Here is a 20,880-nt window from a genome sequence, read left to right as displayed (position 1 = left end):
GCATTGTGTATCTTTGCTGCCTCCCCCCCCCCCTCCAAGCCTCCACCACTTTCCTATCTTATCGATTGATGACCAAAGCTAGGGGCGTCTCGGTGGGAGGTCACTGCGAACTGCCAAAAATTTCTTTATTCGACAAATTTTGTCTAACTCGTCGGCAAATTTGGAGACAGTTTTGCATTACTGCAACTTTTTTTTAATGATGTCTAAATATCTCTTCTCTTTAGATAGTAGTAGTAGTGTGTGTCTTTGGTGTAGTGTGCTAACAGCGGATTTTAGGGGGGGGGGGTGTCCCCGTGCCATTCTCCCAAAGGAATGAAATTAATTTAACTATCAAATAAAATATTCTTTAACTCATTTCTAAGCAACACAAATCAAATTCTTTCCGCTATTATTTCAAAAAAAAAAAAAAAAAAAAAACACAGACAGACACACACACACATAATATTTGAATAAAATCACTTTTGTTTCATTGGAACTCAAGGGTCAGTGTTAAATAATATATGTAACTGGTTTTACTCACTGGTTTAGGATTCAAAGTTACCACATAAAATTGCGATTCGATCAACAATTCTTCTTTGATGGAATCGGTAATTAACAGTGAGGGAGATTTAAAAACATTTTAAAAAGAATTTCGTGAAAACTTAATTATGAAAAATTGTATGAGGAGACACTTTTTACTTTTACTGCTGGATGACTGACCCAAAAATCATTTCAGTATCCACCCCTGTAGTGTGCTAGTGTCTGTTCGTATTTTGTTAATTATCATTCGGGAAATTTGGAATTCGTTCGTCATATTGAGAATTTTAAATAAATTCTCCTAAAAATTGAATAAAGCACTATGATGATGAGGGTTTAAAAAAATTTTCCCCCTCCATTCTTCCGTTCCGCTAAGAAAAAAATTTAGCGCTGTAACCCTGAACATCCTTGTTTCTTTTGCTTGACGTGTCATTTATTCCAATAATATATGAACATCAATTCCGATGTGTAATAGATACACGATGTAGAAAATGGGAAAGTAAAAAAAAATCTTTTGAAATGAATGAAGAAAACATTGAATAATCCGTTGCAGAAATCTTTTTCTTCTTTTTTGCCCTTTTCCCCACCATCCTATTTTTCTGAAATATGCTCCGAATATAAAATACAGAGAATCGTGTCGTTGTTGAATCGCCTCTCATTGGTTGCATCTGATTGGGGGCGTTTCTGTCGGTTACGATTCGCTTCCTGCTGTGCGGTGATTAAATCCCGCCCACTGACGATTTTGTCCTCCGTTAAAATCGAAAGGTACACTCTGCGATGAAGCTTGTTTACGACAATACAGTTACAGTTAAAGATGGCTACGCATCAGAAGATTCCCTTGATTTTGGATTACCAGAGGCTGAGGTGAAATTCAGTGGTAAGATCTTTTTGAGTATTTCATCTTTTTTTTTTTGTTAAATTCATAACTTCATCGTGTAGGAACATCGTCAATAAGTGGAGAACTCATTAGAATTCAAAGACGGCTTTTTCACTTTTTCAAATGCTTCCTTATACCCGCACCTTTCAGTAAATTCTTAATGTTACCCACAGCTTCTTGTAAGGAAAAAATCTTCGCTATCGATTCATCTTAGATACTAAATTGCTCCATCTTCTCTACGGGGCTAATCGCTCTCTCCACCTTACTGGGGAGGTTTTAATTATTTTGGAAATTAAATTCAGGTTCTGATTGTTTTATGACCTTGTATTTATCTTCTGCTACTTTTAGAAACAGAATTTCTCAATATTTCCTCCATCGGAGAACTTAAATTTTTGGGAAGGCAAAAATTCTCAATTTGCAGCCCAGAACTCCAAATTTTACAGAACGCCTCATTTCGCCAAATGGAACTCCAAAATTTGTCGAACGGAACTCTACATTTTACCGAACGAAACACCAAATTTCGCCGAATGATGATAACTTTGCCAAACAGAACTCCAAACTTTACCGAGTGATGATAATTTTGCCGAATCGTAAGACAAAATTTGCAAATAAAGAAATATTTGGAAGATCACAGTGAACTTCCATCCTCCCATCGGGGCGTCCTTCATTTTCTCATAAAGTGTCACACATTCTTCTATAAAGTTGTTTCATTGCTTTGAACTGTCTTATTGTCTTTTTACGCTTTCAATGGGAAGTAAACAAAAAGAAAATGTCAAAATAAGCAATATGTTTACTTTTAGATTTTTTAAAGCAAATTCATCCTGCTGAGAGTAAATTTATAAAAACAGAAATGCTATTACTCCAGCCGTAGCCGACCTTATACACTTTCCGTCCACCAATGAAGATGAACAAAAAGAACAGGAAGCACAACCTGTCCCTTCTTTCAACATTGTATTAAAGAGCTTACAAATATGAAGATTATTTTTTTCTCATAAAGACCAGGGAAAACACTTGTAAAGTATTTCAATTCTGGAAAATGTTGCATTTACTTTGAACTCAATAACTGAAAAACGATTCACTTTTTCGAACTATTTTCAGCCTAAAAACCCGTTTTCACAATTAAATGTGAAAAACGTTCTAAAATGGTATGTATAATATTGTTTTCCAAATTATAGATATTATACTTTACAAAAGAGCCAAATTTACTACCTTTATTTTTTTATTTTTCTATTTAATTTTTCTTTCTATGTATCTCTCGAATTTACGTATTTTTTTTTTTTTTTCTAACCGCAGTCACTTGAGAAACGTAAAATCGGGGGTTCCCTGTATTTATTCTAAATTCCAGTATCCGGAACTTTATTTGAATGAACACCTGTTTGATATCCTTTTTACAAAAAGACATTCTCAATAACGGGGACACGAGAGCCAATTATTGTTGAATCAAAAAATGGCACAAAATGCTCTTTCGATTGCTACTTGTTAAAATTTTTTTTTCATTATTACACTATTCCCGTGGTTTCTCGACGAGTAGTGTTTGAAAAAATAACCCTTGGAGTACACGTGAAGAATTTTGCACTTATATTTGAGATTTGCATACATAATTTTTATGAGTAGTAAAACTTCATATTCTCTAACTTTACCATGATTATAAAAAATATCTTTAATTTTTTTTTTTTTTTTACAAAAGGTGTAGGGGGTGGATACGCCGAATGCATGTAGCTAAATTATGCTTTGCGTTGATTTTACAAGTGGCATTTCTTAACTTTTATATAACACAATATAGTTATGTTTTACAAGTCAAAATTAAATAAGTTATTATACGCTATGAATTTTTATTAGAATACGTTTTTTTAAACTATTAAAATTATTCGTCTTCTTTCACAGTAGTAAATATTTAGTTTTTACAACTAACTCGATACTCGAACCTAATCGGCAAGGGTATTAACAAGTCGGATGAGTTATCTGATCGGATGCAAAAATAAAAACAAGGTGAAAGTAGTGAATTTTTAAGAAATTTTTTTTTCTTCTAGAGAGCAAATCATTAAACTATTTCCCATAAAAAAAAAAAAACTAAAACGAAGAAATTATGCTCGGCTAATTGGTTTTGGTTGGTATATTAATGTTCATTTGTATCACTCAAGTTCATAAGAGTATCATAGTCTCAAAGCATGGTCAACTATTTTAGTCAACTAGGGGGCTATCGCCCCCTGCTCGCTATCGCTCGCCAACCCCCGGAACTGCTTACGCAGTTCCCTGTGGATCGCTTCGCGATCCATGCTCGCTTCGCTCGCTCGCTGTATGCCAATACATTAGCCTAGCTAAAATTTTCCGTAAAAATTAAAGTTGGTAATTGCATTTAGGTCACCATCCATTTAACCAATATGAAAATTACGTTCATAATGTTAATTTGTCTGCTTTAGCCAGATTTTCGACAGTTTAACTTTGCGGTATGTAAGATGACTGCCTTGGCAATGTGCACAACTTTACCATTATAGATACAAAAGTGTCTGTCATTGCTTTGGAGAGATTGCACTTCTACCTGTTGGTCCGCGGAAGGTATTTTATTTCCCTTCTACCACCCATTGGAAAACCAATGAAGGCATTCCCCTATCCGCCACCTGATGCCACATAGAGCTGGCCATTACTAAAAACAGGCTCAGAGAGCACCAAACATATTTTCTCAAACGTTTGTCCTTCTTGTTGTTATTCTGAATCCTTGCCACGTCACGAACAAAAAATGGTTTAACTAAAAACGCGAAAACTCGCCAAGGCTACTTTGCTTGCACAATACTAAAACTACTATAACCCTAAACAAATTTGGCGAAACCTTTCAGCTGAGAATAAAAGGAATAAAGTAAATTCTTTCTCGGTTATTCATTTTGAACTGAACTGTCGTACTGAAGCAGAGAATAGACGACGCTCAAAGCGCCTACGCGTTCAAAACAACATTGCCGATGAACATGATTGTGGAGCAATGTGTGAAGAATGCGAATTTTGTGGTGCTCTTTATTGGCAGAAAGAGCGTAATACTGCAAATAAATATACTAAATGTTGCCATGACGGAAAGGTGCGGTTACCGGCATTGTGTGACGCACCTGATCTGTTGAAGGAACTGCTGACTGAAAATTCCCCAGCCGCTAAAAATTATCGGCAGCGAATCAGAGAATACAACTCTGGAAATGGCTCGTCTTAAATTGGATTCAAGAACGGTTTCCTGCCTTCTTTGAGCTTTTCTTTGCTGATTAAGGTTGAAATGGGCCACAGCCCGACTCAAACTCATCTCAAAAAAAAAAAAAGTTCGTTGAGTATTCTGTGATTCAAGATTTCAAAACAACGTAGAAGTTTGTTTACATGATTTATCGGCGAAGTGTTGCCAACAGAGGTTTAGAAATTCACCCCTTCATTTGCCGGCACGTAAGAGAATTATATATATAGATGGCCTAAACTTTTTTTTGAGTAAATGAGCATTATAAATTAATCACAAAAGGATAAGACAAAGTTAAACAATTTTTTTTACCGAATACATATTAAGTGATAAAAAACATTGTGAAATACCGCTATTACAACATTGTAACTTATTTGGACCAAAATTAAGCTCTGATGTATTTGTTGCAACTTTAGCCTCATAGCATTTCGTTAACTCTTAAGGGGTTACAGTGCCTCAAAAATGATGAAACGATCAAAAAAAATTTTATTGCTTATTTCAAAACAAAAAACTATTCTAAACACAGGGGAAAAGTTTCAATGCTTTAGTTCAAATATTTAAAAAGTTATGAGTGGTTTTAGACCATGCTCCCTATGTGTTCTTATGCAAAAGAAAAACTTCAAATTGCTTTTTCTCGATGATGGTTTTTTTTTTGTCTTTTCATGTCATTAGAATCCCTAAGGATTTTTTTTCTCTATTAAAGATACAGCTTCATAGTAATACTTTTTGCAATTGGGATAACATATTTGACAAAACTGTGCATTGAATAAGCATTTCATAAATTACTCTAATGTTTAGAGCATGTTAAACTTTTAAAAACCAATTTTTTTTAAACTGATTTTTTTACATAACTAATCACAGAACATTTTCAAATGAACTCATAAGCAAATGAATGCACAGATTTTTAGAGATGATTATAGTGATCGTTTTGCAGAAAACGTTTTTTAAATTAGTGTAAAAACAAAAAAGCCTTAAAAATTTTAAAAAGTTGAAATTATCCTCAATTTTTTGAATTTTCAAAAAAAGTTGGCAATATTTTTAAATTTTGAAAATAAATTTTTGATTACGAAATAAGTATGCATGTTATGGTTTCAAAGAAATATAAAATTTATATAAATGAAAAGAAATTGCTTGAAAGGTACTGTGATCCCTTAACTAGAAAGGTTTTTTTTTTTTTCCTGCAATGTTAGTGAAATGGCGAGGTATGCAACCCCATTATTGTATTTCCTGTGGACTCTGAAAATTAAGCAAATTGAAACAGGAAAACTCGCATTGGTTTTAGTGTTTTTTATTTATAAAAATATGTATGATATAAACAGTGGCGTACCTAACACAGGTGACACTCGGAGACTCGAAGCAGTAATCTGTAGTGTCAAGAAGAAAAAAAAAGGTTTTAATATTATGCGTAAACATGAAAATGTGAAGTTCATACAATTTTCAGAAACAACTTCATTTGTGTTATAACGAAGTTTTAAGTGAGCTAATGTACGAAAGACAAGTAAAAACTATACATAACTTGCCTTAGACGGAAATATTCAGACCGTTGAGAGGCCAAAAAAGTAAGGGGTGTATGAAATGGGTGGCCCCTTAATTATTTCAAACGTACCTCAAACGCAGGAAAAGATAATGATGGGGTTCAGTTTTTTCGTATAAGAGGAAGTCATTTCTAGGTCTAAGTATTGACAATATGAACCTAATCCTAAGTATAGTATGAGCTCTATGATGTGGGGTGGGAAAGGAGGATTCTGGGGGTTTCAACCGGAATTTTTATTTTAATTTATAGTCTTAAAAATGCATTTGAGCTTCATATTTTTCGAACGCCCCCCCCCCCTTCCCCGTAGCGACACCATTGGATATAAACCATGCATATAAATGTTACAAAAAATATGCATGAAAGTACAGTCGACTCCCGCTACAACGCGATTCAACTAACGCGAAATGGCTATAACGCGAATTTTCCACGAGTAACGAATTTTAGAGCTGACGCGAGCGAATTCCTCGTCCACAACACGAATTTCTTCAGAAGGAAGTAGCGGCTTCGTTGTTCACAACTAAATATATATTTTGTGAATGTTATTACATCCCATTAGCATCACACTGACCATCGAAAGTTCCCACATCAAACTAGTCTAGGCATCACGTTGTTAGTGCATAAAAAAACCGCTCAGCAGCTTTCTTTTTTTACATTCTAAACATTTAAGTTGATGAAATATAATGGCACCTTAGTGAGCTGTTTCATCTAAAGTTTATGAAGATGGGGGGGGGGGGGGGAATAAAGTTTCTGACAGAAAAAAAAAGATTAAGATTCTCGATATGCTTGGACAACTACCAAACGTTGACGGTAACAACGCAATAAGTATGAGTGAATCTTCCATACGTACAGTTAAAAGTCAAAACAAAATGATATCCGTATAAGTTCAGAACTTAGCTTCAATGTTAAAGTTTGCAGAGTCTGAGTAAAGTATATGAAAATCGAAGCTGCTCTTGCATTGTGGATTAAAGAGATTGGGAAGAGGGGCTTGTTGCCATAAATGGAAACGTTATAAAAGAAAAGGTGTAGCAACCATATTTTAAACTGTATTTAATAAAAAATAACGACCTGATCATGCAGCATAAATCTTCATCATCTTCATTTTTTAACTCATAAATATTATTACTGTATCTACTGTACAGTACTATTATAGTGCAGCATTTTATTATTACTACATACTGTACGTACCGTGTTGTTTTATTTTATCAATCATTCTTTTTGTGCATTTTAACTATTTTATGTTGAATAAAACAGCTTTTTTATTTTATAAATACAGTAAAAATTGAGTTTTTTTATGTAAGAAACTGTAATGTATAGTGGAGGAATGCTTTAAAGCAGTTTGAGGGGTGCTTACAAATGTCTAAAAAATTTGGTATGTTTCTAAAAAATGTTTATGCATACATTTTTCCACAACGCGAAATTTCGACTTACGCGAGGAGTCTTGGAACGCATCCCTCGCGTAAGTCGAGACTCGACTGTATTGAGACCTCGAGATTTTTATTGTAAATCTATATAAAGACGAAATTATAAATTAACGACTTCATACAAAAGGAAAATAATTGATTAAAATTAAAAATACAGTAATACACCAAAATTCCGAGCGTCAAAAATCCGAACCCATTCTCATGAAATTTTAATAAACTGCTTGACAATTGCTAAGATTCAGACACATTTCGTGAAATAATTAATTACATGCAATGATTAACGAAATGGAACTAAGTGCATATGTAATAGAAAAGGATCATTATATTTATCATAAAAAATGGTGCTGATTTAACCACACGGGAAATCGGAATAAGCAAGAAAAAATAAAGTTCAGAATGAAAATTTTTTTTACAGTCACAGAAGAAAAAGTTCTTTCCAGATGAGAAATGAATTCAAATTTATGTGAAGTCTAATTTTCAGAAGTTCATTCAATTTTCCTCGTTTAATTACTGTGTCTAATAATTCTTTGTAGAGTGCATCAGCATTGTAAATATTTTTCGTTTTCCCTTTATGTTCAGCAAGCAACGAGAGTTAAATTTTGTTAAAAAATATAATTACATACTGTAGCGTTATGTACTATGTTTCATGTTGTGCACCATACATATTGTAACACTCCTTTATTTGATTAAATAGCATATTATTTTCCTAATCGATATTTTCTTGGTTATTTCAAAATCCGAACGGTTTGAAAATCCGAACTACCTATGGTTCTAATTAGTTTGATGTATTTTTGATATTCCACTGTAATAATAACCAGAAAAGGAATTTTTGTTTTATTAGCAAAAACTACAATGTAAAAAATTGTTATTCCTTTGGTAAGGTCGGGTTTATTGCTCTCCAAAACGTCGAAATAGTCAACTGCATTTAACCCTAACTTACTTTGTTATCATCAGTTTTTTTTTTTACAATTTACACCATTCTTGAAAAACGTTATATGAACGCACACTCCCAGCGCAATCTTGTAAAGTAAACTAGCAATATTTTAGAATTTCAACTTTGCTGGTGTGAAATGCGCCTGACCGCACCAGTTAAGGACTAAAAACATGTGAAAAATTAATTGTTGAAAATAAACAACTAATTTCCTGCACACCAAAGCAAGTCCTGTTTGTCAGTGTAAATTATTCAAGAACCCCATAACATTTTACTGCACGAAGAACCGATTAACTTGAAAAAAAAAGGAAGTTCCGTCCAAAACTTAGCGAGCCTACTTTCCCGTATACCAATATCGACTTTCTATTATTTGATCAATATTCTCAAAATTAGCTAAAATTGCGAATTATTTTGAACATAACTTTTTAACATTTTAAGCTGATTTATAGAAATAAAATATGCTTTGCCCATCTGAAGAAATGGAGGCGTTAAAAATAAATAAATGAGCGAATCAAGTAGCAGCACCTTTTAAACAATTAATTAATTAATATATTAAATGAAAAATATCATATAAGCTTTGTGCTACAATATGATTAAGGTGAAAAAAACAACGTAAATAAAGCACAAATATTGGAGAAAATAAAGCATATAGCTATTTCAAGCCTACAATGGAGCCTCTTCATCAGTGCAAAAAAGCTCACCAACACAACCAAAAGTTGCGAGAGAACTCAGATTGCGAGAGATGTTCTTTCGCAACTTTTGGTTGTGTTGGTGAGCTTTTTTGCACTGATGAAGAGGCTCCATGGTAGCCTTCAAATAGCTATATGCTTTATTTTCTCCAATATTTGTGCTTTATTTACGTTGTTTTTTCACCTTAATCATATTGTAGCACAAAGCTTATATGATATTTTTCATTTAATATATTAATTAATTAATTGTTTAAAAGGTGCTGCTACTTGATTCGCTCATTTATTTATTTTTAACGCATCCATTTCTTCAGATGGGCAAAGCATATTTTATTTCTATAAATCAGCTTAAAATGTTAAAAAGTTATGTTCAAAATAATTCGCAATTTTAGCTAATTTTGAGAATATTGATCAAATAATAGAAAGTCGATATTGGTATACGGGAAAGTAGGCTCGCTAAGTTTTGGACGGAACTTCCTTTTTTTTTTTCAAGTTAATCGGTTCTTCGTGCAGTAAAATGTTATGGGGTTCTTGAATAATTTACACTGACAAACCGGACTTGCTTTGGTGTGCAGGAAATTAGTTGTTTATTTTCAACAATTAATTTTTCACATGTTTTTAGTCCTTAACTGGTGCGGTCAGGCGCATTTCACACCAGCAAAGTTGAAATTCTAAAATATTGCTAGTTTACTTTACAAGATTGCGCTGGGAGTGTGCGTTCATATAACGTTTTTCAAGAATGGTGTAAATTGTAAAAAAAAAAAAAAAAAAACTGATGATAACAAAGTAAGTTAGGGTTAAATGCAGTTGACTATTTCGACGTTTTGGAGAGCAATAAACCCGACCTTACCAAAGGAATAACAATTTTTTACATTGTAGTTTTTGCTAATAAAACAAAAATTCCTTTTCTGGTTATTATTACAGTGGAATATCAAAAATACATCAAACTAATTAGAACCATAGGTAGTTCGGATTTTCAAACCGTTCGGATTTTGAAATAACCCAAGAAAATATCGATTAGGAAAATAATATGCTATTTAATCAAATAAAGGAGCGTTGTTTTTTCACCTTAATCAACTAATATATTATTTTCTATTTAAAAAAAAAATCTTTAATCACTTTCAAAAAGATTTAAAAATAAAAAGCTCATCAAATTAAATACATCATATTAAAAAGTTTTAAAAAATTGCTTGTGTTTCCCCTGTTGCCAAAAATTAATTTAAAAAAAGAATAAATGTACTTTCAAAAATAAATAACAATAAAATGTCATCTTAAAGAAATAATTTACATTATTAAAAAAAAGAAAAAGAAACCGTCTGCGCTTATTTTTATGTTAAAACATGAAGGACTCCGAATTTCTCCGTCAAAAACTAAATACATAAATTAAAAGATAAGAATGAAAATAAAAGCAAATCATATCAACAATAATTATTTCACAGTTAAGACCATGGCTGTGGAGTCGGAGTCAATCTCATTTTGGGGTTAAGGAATCAGAGTTGGGAGTCGAAGATTTTTAATTCAAGGACTCAGAGTTAGAATCGGTCACTTCCTCTCAAAAGTCCGCTACTCTACCCATGTGTGAGGAGTCGGACTCATTTTGGGATAAAGGAGTCGGAGTTGGAATCGAAGATTTTAAATTTCCAAGAGTTGGAGTCAGTCTTTTCCTCTTCGAATCGAAATTTTTGCCAAAGCTATGGACATAGGCGGATTCAGGACTGAGTTCTTGGGGGGGGGGGGGCAGTTTTTTTTTTTTTAAACAATATTACTTGTAATCAAGGGTGGATTTCGACGTGGCTCTAAGCTATTTCAGATTTTTTGTCTCTTTTGTAGTCCGGACAACTTTTCTGTCGGTGGCGAAAAAGGCTATTTTTACCCCCCCCCCCCCTTCCAACACTATGTTGTCTTTTTTTCCTGTCATAAGATCACACCTTACTAATTTTGTGTCGTTTTATTAATACAGTAAAACCTGTAAAGTTGACCACTTTTGTAAGTTGACCACCTGCCTGTGTTGACTGCTTTTGTCGGGAACGGAATTGGATCTATCTTATATAATAAAGGAAAACCTCTGTAACTTGACCACCTGTCTATCTTGACCACTTATGTACACCAAATTTGGTTTGGAGTATTGTAAAAAAACCTTTGTAAACTGACCACTTGGTTTATTTTTTTAAACAAGCAAATTATTTTATTTTATCATCATTATTTTTTAAAGCTTTCCAAGAATAATTTTGATGCTTTCGACCAGCATTTTACCAACTAAATAAAACAGCAGCATAAAGCTTATATGCTGCTCTTTATTCTCCGAACTTGTTTTTCTTTTGTTGTTCTTTTTGAGATTGCCTTTTGTACTCTCTGTTCGATGAAAACAGAAAGCAGGTATCTGTAGAAAAAGTACTATGTATTTTCTTCCAGTTCATTTTCAACTGCCTTTATGAACTAGACGAGTTCAACTTGTTGCTCTTTGTAAAAGTTTTACATAAAATGGCTTCAAAAAGAAAGTTAGTTGAACTTGAGATTAATAAAGAGTATGAAATATTAAAATTAATTGAAAAGGTAGAAAGTCGGAGAAAATTAGCTGACACAGATTTTCTAAAACTAGTGTCTAATTTAGTAAAAAACGAGGGAAAAAAACAAAAATATTTGAATAAAATTTTTATTTATTGTTTCAAAGTAATTTTAAACAATACAAAGTGATTAACGAATAAAAACCTTTGTGCTGAAAATTCAAAAAATCAGTAATCCAACGTCAGAAAGCACAAATATTGCAATATTTGTGCTTTCTGACGTTGGATTACTGATTTTTTGAATACAAAGTGAGTTGAACAGAAAATGTAAGTGCCAATTATTCCAGAAATAAATACATGGTCCATGGTGCAAGAAATGACAAAAAATAAAAAAAAATCATTACCACCCTTTATAAGTTGACCACCTGTCTAAGTTGACCACCAAAGTACTGCACCGCAAGTGGTCAACTTACACAGGTTTCACTGTATGTTGTCTGCTGTCCTTCTTAAATTGAACTCAAAAGGGGACATGGTTTCTCTTTTAAGTAGAGTATCTCCAATTTCAGGGGTCCAGGGGTTCTCCCCCGAAGGAATTTTCGTAAAATAGATATAAAATTCTGCATTTTGAACTTTTATAAGGGGTAATTGGAACTACAAAAATCTCGGGAAAAAATGTGCTAATTACGATAATACACAGTAAAAATTGTTTTCGAGACGACAAATCAATGACAGCAGTCCTCAGAGAGAAAAAGCGAGGGAGATTAGAAGATTGTGCACTGTTATTTGCTTACATCGGCTGTTGGTTCAATTCCATTAGCTTTTGATCACGCCTCCAACACACCCACAAATACAATACTGAATTTAATACAAAATAACCAATAGGAAAAAAGGCTTTATAAGAAATGGTATAAAAAAGTAAGTAATTAGATTCCCCTTTAGATAATTCATAGTTTATGCATCTGATTTAAAAAATATAAATAAATAAAACACACTTTGATTAGGAATTTCAAAGACTCGTCTAATTCTTTTCAAGGACTCGAGAGAAATTAAAATTATTTAAGGCACTTAATTTGCTCTTTCCACTTTCTGAAAATTAGTACTAGATTGTAGTTTTAAAGTATTCTTCTAAATTTGTAGGAAACAACTACTTTAAGTTTAAAACGAACGAGCTGATGTGAGTATCACATGGCTTCCTTTTACTCCTATTTAATGTCATTTCCCCATTACTGGCAATTTTAATGTGATTCAATAGTCTAATCTCTAAATATCACCAACAGTAGCCAAATTGAAACAGATTTTTTAAAAAGAAAATTTTTAAAAATCGCCAAATTTGTCACCAAGTTAGCGACTTTGCGACCAAAAGACTTTCAATATATCGCCGAATGTCCGCCAAATTATAACACCACTTGAGTTTACATCAAAACTAACAATGATTTCCCCCCGAAAAGGGGCAAAAGACCTCTTTATAAACACCCGAATGCAACCAAAAGGGGAGGTGCACAACTAGACCCCACTAGAAGTCTACGTACCAAATTTAAACTTTTTAGGACATTCCGTTCTTGAGTTATGCGACATACATACGCACACGTACGCACATACATGCATGCATAGACGTCACGAGAAAATTCGTTATAATTAACTCGGGAATCGTCATCATGGATATTTCACGTGTCTATACGTTCTTAAGCACTTATCCACGTGTGGTTCAAGTGGAAAAAAGAAAAAAAAAACTCAATATTCATTCGGGAGTGAGTAAAATGGAAATTAAGGTCGATTTTTGAGTGAAATTTTTTTTTGCGAATACAATACTTCCTTTTTTGTAAAAGGAAGTTAAAAAGGAAAAGGAAGTAAAAGGAGTAAGGAAGTTCTCCTTACAACAACTTGTTTTTTCAATTACAAGTGGTGCAGAAAAAGAAGAGTAGATGTAGTGTTTTTTTCCCGGGCTAAACAGATTAACAATATGCAGTAGAAGCAAGGGCGCCCACATGAGGGGGTAAGGGGGTTCAAGCCCCCCCCCCCTAGAACTTCCTTGCTTTTAGTACATTTTTCTTCGCAAAAATATAAAAACGTTTCTTCTCTATCCGTTAATGGATAAGTTATTAAAAACGTCAAATATATATCTCTCTGCACTAAAATCAGTTTCAGGAAAGTACCTTGCTAACCCATGGGGGAAATATCTGAGCCCCCCCCCCCCCTCTACAATTTTGCATATGGGCGCCTTTAATAGAAGTAAGATAAAAGCAAGCAATACTAAAGAATTCCTAAAATACTGCATTCAGGATCAAATAAGCAGCAAGATATGAAACATGTGAGTCAGAAAAATGTATCTCAAGCAATTTGTTGCAGAAACGTGAAAACCATGATTTTTACAATTTTTGATGCAGGATGGAGCAAAAAGCTGAATTTGACATATTTTGGCATTTTTTCCCCTACCCCCTCCCATTTTTTATAAATTTTAAAATTTATGAATTGTATCCAAACTTTTCAAAATTTTCAAGCACTTTAAAATGAAGTTTATTTTTTCAAGTAAAACTTTTTTTAAGGGACAAATCATGAAATTTTCGGGAGTTGGGGGGGGGGGCACAAAGCGGGTGCCCTAAGCTATAACTTATTAGATTTATAGGTAAATCCGTTTTTTGTTTCTTATATCTTTGTTTTTGTTTCTAATTTGTTGAAATAATCGTCGCTTATTTTAATATTGCAGCTGAATACACAACTCGTTATTTTCACTTATATACTTGCCATAATGGTTTTCAGTTCAAAATAATCGTTTTCAACAAGTTTTCAGCATCCCAGTGAGTTTTACTACTTGTAATACAATGTACGGTGTTTATCTATTCCCCCCCCCCCCCCCCAAGGCCGTATCCAGAGGGGGGCCTGAGGGGCCCGGGCCCCCCCCGAAACCCAAAATGTTTTGTACCGTAAAACAGAAGATGTTTTTTTTTTCTTTTTTTAAATTCCTATTGTCAGAAAAAGAAAATAACAATTTTTTTTTAATTCTTAATTTTCCTACTATTCAAAATTTATAATATTTTGAAGAAATACAGAAAAAGCAGTTCTAGTTCTCATTAGCTGCAAGGTACACTTTAAATTTAGACCTGTAATTAGGACTTCCTGCTCCCTTTCCCAATTCAATTCAGGGCAGTCCAGGGTCAAGGCAGGCCTTACCAAACTGACTTCTGTGCACTTCCTCCTCCAGAGGCGTGCACAGAAATTTTGGTTCTGCCACAACTGCTTTTTTTTTGGGCCCCCTCCATAATGTTTACCCATATTTTCAACCCTAGGTTTAAAAATATTGGGCCCCATTTAAGCTCGGGCCCGGGCCAACAGGTGTCCCTTCTCCTCTCTGTGCACGACCCTGCCCTCCTCCCCCTAAAACTCTTATAAAACTTACACTGTACTGATTTCGAGCCGGGGACTCCCCAAAAGCTGGGCCCCTAGTTTCGGATTAGGCGAGTATCTTGTTACCAAGATGTGCCAAATTCAGCTCCTTGATACATCCTGAGTAAAAAATGCAAAAATCACGATTCTCGCGTTTTTGTAGCATAATTTTCAAGATCATTTTTGTGACTGATATGTTTCTTGTCTTGCATTTATTTAATGCCGAATTCAGTATCATGGAAGTTCTTTTGTTATTGCTTGTTTTTTTTCTAACTTCTACTGCATACTGTTAATACCTTATGTATAAGAAAAAAATAACACTTACTCTACTCTCTTTCATTTTCTGCACTACTTGTGATTGAAAAAAAGTCGTTTCGATAAACATTTCCTTGCATTTATTTTTAACTTAAAACGGGTGTGTCTTACAAAGTTATAATCATTTTGTAAGACTGTGCAATTAACTTCTGAAAATGAAAATAAAGAGCTTCAAATAATTTCAACTGTTAGAGAGTCTTTGAAAATTATTTAAGTTTTTGAAATTCCTTGAAAAGTTCTTCAATTTTGTATCTTATCAAGAAAATAAAGTATGAATTGTCCAAATGGCCAGAATATTACTCTTCCGTTCTTATTTTCTTAATGTCTACACCATTTCTTTTAAACTGTTTTGTACAAGTTTCATACTGTAGGGCATTTAATGAAAAAAAAAATGGGGGTAGGGGGAGTGATCAAAAACAAACTTCAATAAAAGCCGATATGAGCAGATGGGGCGAGGTGCTTCTCTTTTCTCCTCTCTGTCCATTAAGTTCCATGATTTGTCGAGCAAGCAATTTTTATTTTGTTTGATCTTGATTTGCAAAAGAATGTATAACTTTTAAAAGACTTTGTTTGCCTATTTTTTTTTCTTCATATTTTTGTAGTCTCAATTACCTAATATAAAGCCTCAAAATACAGATTTTTTTTTCAAAAATTTCTCGGGGGAAAAACCTTCAAACCCCCTGAAATTATGGATGCTCTACATCCGACTTAAAGGGACACTCTCCTGTTATCCTTACCACTACAAGGTGAATAAAAAAATTATAAGAATTTAAAATAACAACAGTTCAAACAGTGGAATCATTAAAAATCGAGACAAAAAGTCTTCTATGTTAACATTTTTATGCGTTTGGTGTGTCTATATATACTATATGTGTGTGTGTGTGTGTTAAGGCAATGTGCTAATCCGGGCCCCTCCCGAAAAAAATTTCTGGATACGGCCTTGCCCCCCCCCCCCCCAATAGAAAAAGAGAGTCGCTATTATCTTCGAACATTGAAAAAAGAAAAAAAAAATCATGATTTTTTCAAGATTTTATAAGGTGTGTTGTAACTATGTATAAAGTCCTCCCAAGATTAGGGGGGATTTATGCCCCCCCCATAAATCCTCCCATATCTACGTAGTCGGGGTGGGAGTCGTGGAGTGGGAATCCGACTAATTTTCAGATACAGGAGTCGGATTCAAAGCCGATTGCGAATTCTAGGAATCGGAGTCAAGGAGTTCGTCATCAAGAGCCATTTCCAACAAAATTCGTTTGAAGTAAATCCGTCTTTAAGTTCGGGATCTGCATGGATTTTAGTTTCGCCATAGACACTAATAATGTTGAAGGATTTGAACTGTCCAAAATGGAACGGAAAATCGTTCAAATCAAAAAGATACTTTCTATGTTATGCTCTTCTTCAAAACTTTTCCTACCAACCTTTTCCAACTTTTCCCTACAAAGTGGGTTTGAAGCAAATTCACCTCTAATTTAAGAATTGCCCCGCATGTGCTAATGTTAAGTTTTTTTGAACTGTTGAAAATTAAAAGGAAAATTGTTGAAATCAAAAAGTGAAATATGGGAATGAGATGTCCGCGCCGAGATCTTTCGAAAAAAAAAATGTTCGAATCGGACTATTCACTCAAAATTTGTTGGGGGAGGGGGACAGACAAACCGATCGACAGACATTTTTTCCCCCATCTCAATACCCTACTTTCCAATTTTTAATCCATCCATCCATCCATTCATCCATCCATTCATTCATTTTCGATTTTTTTTTCGCGATATTTTTAAGATGCATTTAAGCCTTCTTTCATGCTTTTCTCTTCTTTCTCTGACTTTTACTGGGAAAGTAGGTTAAAAAAGGAAACATGGTCTTACTTACGTAAAAACAAAGTGTTTCAGACGACAAAAATAAGTATAGCTTGACCACGAAAAGAAGGCGGATGACCTTGAAGCAAAATCATCATTTGTATCATTTGCAATAGGCTGTTTGTTATTATTTTGTAACCGATAGGATTAGCGAGATCATGCCTCTTACTATTTGGTGTTTCCTGGCAGATTCTACTTATTACAAATGATACAAATGAAGTTCCGCTTCAAGGTCATCCGCCTTCTTTTCGTGGTCAAGCTATACCATCATTATGTAGTGTAAAAAAGTCTTCATCACAACGGTTTAACAGATATTAGAAAGCAAATCAACGGTGCTATTGAGAATAACAAATTATAGTTAACAAATCATCTTTGTAAATCAGTGGGGAGGAATTCCAGCGAAGTTTTCAGTGCTATAGTTGAAACTCTTTGATATTTCTGCGTCGAAAGTTAGATCTTTTATATTATAGCTGCAATTTAGTTGTCGCTTTTTTTTTCTTAAGGCAAAACGCAATAATATATACCATAACATTTTTCTTTTCACCTGCAGATAAGGATTTTTTACACAGTGGAATGCTTACCAGGAATCGCATTGAAACGGAAAAAAAAAAAAAAAATACGATTACTGGCAGAGAAGCTAAACGAATAATCAGATGGTTTACAGGACAATTAGATTTTCAAAAGCAAAGTCAGAACTACCTTATAAATAATACGCTAATAAATAATTACGGATAAAAAAATTATAGCTAACTTTGTTTTCTTTCTGACTAGCAGCCATGTTTGCATTTACGCAGCAGGTAGGAAATACAGCAACTGAAGTTAATGATAAAATCCTTAAAAATCCCTTTTACAACGTTATAAAATTTGCGTTAACATTGGTATTCCTTTGCAAATTTTATTTAATTGTTGTTACGTATCATTAATTACTTTAAAACTACTTAGTTTAAGTTAAAACTTGATTTGTATACAAAATAATTAGCAATATGTTGAAATGCTTGTAAGAAAATCCCTACAGGAAAAGTTTCTAGGGAAAAGAAGCATTTTTCTCGAAACCCTTGATCGAAAGTTATTGAAGGAAATACTTGGGGACGGGACGTCCGTAGTTCAAAGGTGGATGCTATTTTCGTATGCCGGAGTTTGTGAGTTAGGCACCCATCAGTGTCCTGGCTATTTTCCCCCTCTCTTATATTGTAAATCTTTCTTGTGTTTTCCAATAAAAGTTGGGAATTACTGTTTTTGGATTGTTGGAGATAAAAACATCTGGATTATGAGAAAGCAAAAGACTGCAACTTGTTACTCAAACGAATGTATGCTTACCTAACTACACTGTAAAAAAAATTCGGAAACGTTTCTGAGTATATCGTGCAGCTGCGGTTCATGAAATTTTCGAAAACGTGTCTGAGTATTTCGGAATCCTCTTTCTGTAATGTCCAGAAACGTGTCTGAGTATTTTGGAATCCTCTTTCCGTAATTTTCAGAAACGTTTCTGAGTATTTCGGAATCCTCTTTCCGTAATTTCCAGAAATGTTTCTGAGTATTCTGTGCAGCTGTGGTTCATGAAAGTTTCGAAAACGTTTCCGAGTATTTCGGAATTCTTCAAACAATTTTCAAAAACGTTTCCGAGAATTTCGGAATCCTTTTTCCGTGATTTTTTCTAAAATATAATTCTTTATTATAGTATTGCATACCATATCAGTTTCAATTCTTTCATATCTAAGAGCAATAATACAAGCAATTTTAGAATCATTCGTGGATTTTTTTTTTTGGAATTTCTAATGACAAATAGCATGGTTAACAGCATAACATATGCACAGTTATAAATTTTTGAAAAATTATGAAATAATCTACTAGTTTCACTCCTAATCACAAAATCGTCGGGGAATTGGAGTGGGGGTACCTTCTGAAAAGTGGGGATTGTTTGTTAAACAATCTTAAACTTCAGTTTTTCTCTCAATATTTTCAAGACAAAACTATCAACATATTGTATTTTTAATGCAGAACTTAAAAACATATCTTGTATCAAACTTGATAGCTTTTATCTTCGGATAAAATTTGACAGGACTTACCTACCCTTCGCGTTCCGGAATTCGTTCACCTCAAATCAATTTCTCTGACGAACAAAGTGTACCGAAAAGTACCAACAGAGAAATTGATGAATTTAAATATGACACCAAGTCCCCCTGCTGGAACCATTCGGGTTGATTCTTCTGTTCTTGCCCTTTCCAGCTCATCACAAATATAAATACTTATTCAAAATAGGTTACTGATTTTATTTTTACAGTGTGCGCAAAATGCATTATATATTTTATTTATTAAAACATTGAACTCTATTACATGATTATTCCATTTCATATATACGAGAATACCCCCCCCCCACCACCATAAGAGTGATGGTGCACCCATAAAATGCTATGAAGCACCCCCCCCCCCTCGAAAAAGCAACATCATATACATTATAAATCAAAGTATCACATACATTATAAATCAAAGTATCATATACATTATAAATCAAAGTATCATATGAATTATAAGTCAAATACTTTAATATGGTGTAAAAATACAAAATTATTTTATTAAGTCTTTTTTTTTTTTTTTTGCTTTTGGTAAAATTGAGGCTCGTAAAACGAAAAAAAATGAAGACACTTTTAAATACATACATGTATTTATTTGTTAAATAAATTAATACACATTTAACTAATTTAAAGCGTTTCGCTAATGCAAATATTTAAAGAGATATCGTCATTTAGATAATACTGAAGCACTATGTTCCTAATTACAAGAGATAGTTTTTTTTTTTTTTACTTCATACAATCTAGCTACACTGTTTACAAGAGAATGAAAACATGCAACCTTAAAGACGAACTATCAAACCTGACAATTTGCATATTATAACATTTAATTCATAATGCTTGATACATAAATGTTCAGCCAAATATTAACTGAGATAGTAACAACATAAAAACAAAGTACACAATAACACTTATTTAAATTTTTTTATATGAACTAAATCTCTTTAAAGTAATAGAGTTGCAAAGCGACTTACCTATTCGTCGGTGGTGGTCTTTTGCAGGCTTTGGTCACCAAAAAGGTGATTTTTATGACAGAATAAAATTCTGCCAACAAAAATTACCCATTTGGTAGAAAGAAGAAAAGTATCCAAGGAAAAAGTAAATTACCTACACAAGTTATGCGACGCAATGAATTTACATGGCGTCCTCTAGGCAGTTATTTGGTTTTTAATTTCAGTTTGTATTCCTTCCGCGAGCATGCGTCGAGAATTTGCACTTCGTACTTAAAAATAAGTGACATAGCTTCAAATTCAATCTCATGACGATACATAAGCAAGAAAATATAAGACTTTAAAATTATCTTCAGTGAATTCATGCGAGGAACAAAACTTCTACTAATCCCTTTGATGAGTGTTACTTCGCATACATGAGTCAGCACTTGTTTTCATTGCGTGCTTTCGAAAGTTTCAGTTTAGATTTGCTGCTGGACTATAAAATTGCCGTGTAATCTGCGCATGCGTCGACTCTTACTTTCTTGCTAAACGGGAAACGTTTCTGATTATAGCAGAAAACTGCGGAGGGCGTACGAATCTGTGTATTACGGAAAACTTTTTTGTATATTCAGAGAGTTTTCCGAGATTTTTTACAGTGTAGA

At 33.5% G+C, this 20,880-nt stretch overlaps 1 protein-coding gene across 1 annotated transcript in view; it reads left to right on the top strand.

Moving 5' to 3' along the window:
* The first annotated feature begins 1,293 nt into the window (after nt 1-1,293).
* The window catches only part of LOC129223042 (uncharacterized), a 32,369-nt gene continuing 12,782 nt past the window's right edge, over nt 1,294-20,880 (top strand). The window contains exon 1 of the mRNA XM_054857606.1: nt 1,294-1,380. Within this exon, the coding sequence (XP_054713581.1) occupies nt 1,294-1,380 (87 nt within the window). The remainder of the gene's footprint in view (nt 1,381-20,880) is intronic.

The sequence above is a fragment of the Uloborus diversus genome, chromosome 5 (genome assembly GCF_026930045.1).
Source record: "Uloborus diversus isolate 005 chromosome 5, Udiv.v.3.1, whole genome shotgun sequence".
Taxonomy (NCBI): domain Eukaryota; kingdom Metazoa; phylum Arthropoda; class Arachnida; order Araneae; family Uloboridae; genus Uloborus; species Uloborus diversus.
The sequence above is the reverse complement of the archived record's forward strand: the minus strand, read 5'-3'. Positions and strand labels throughout refer to the sequence as shown.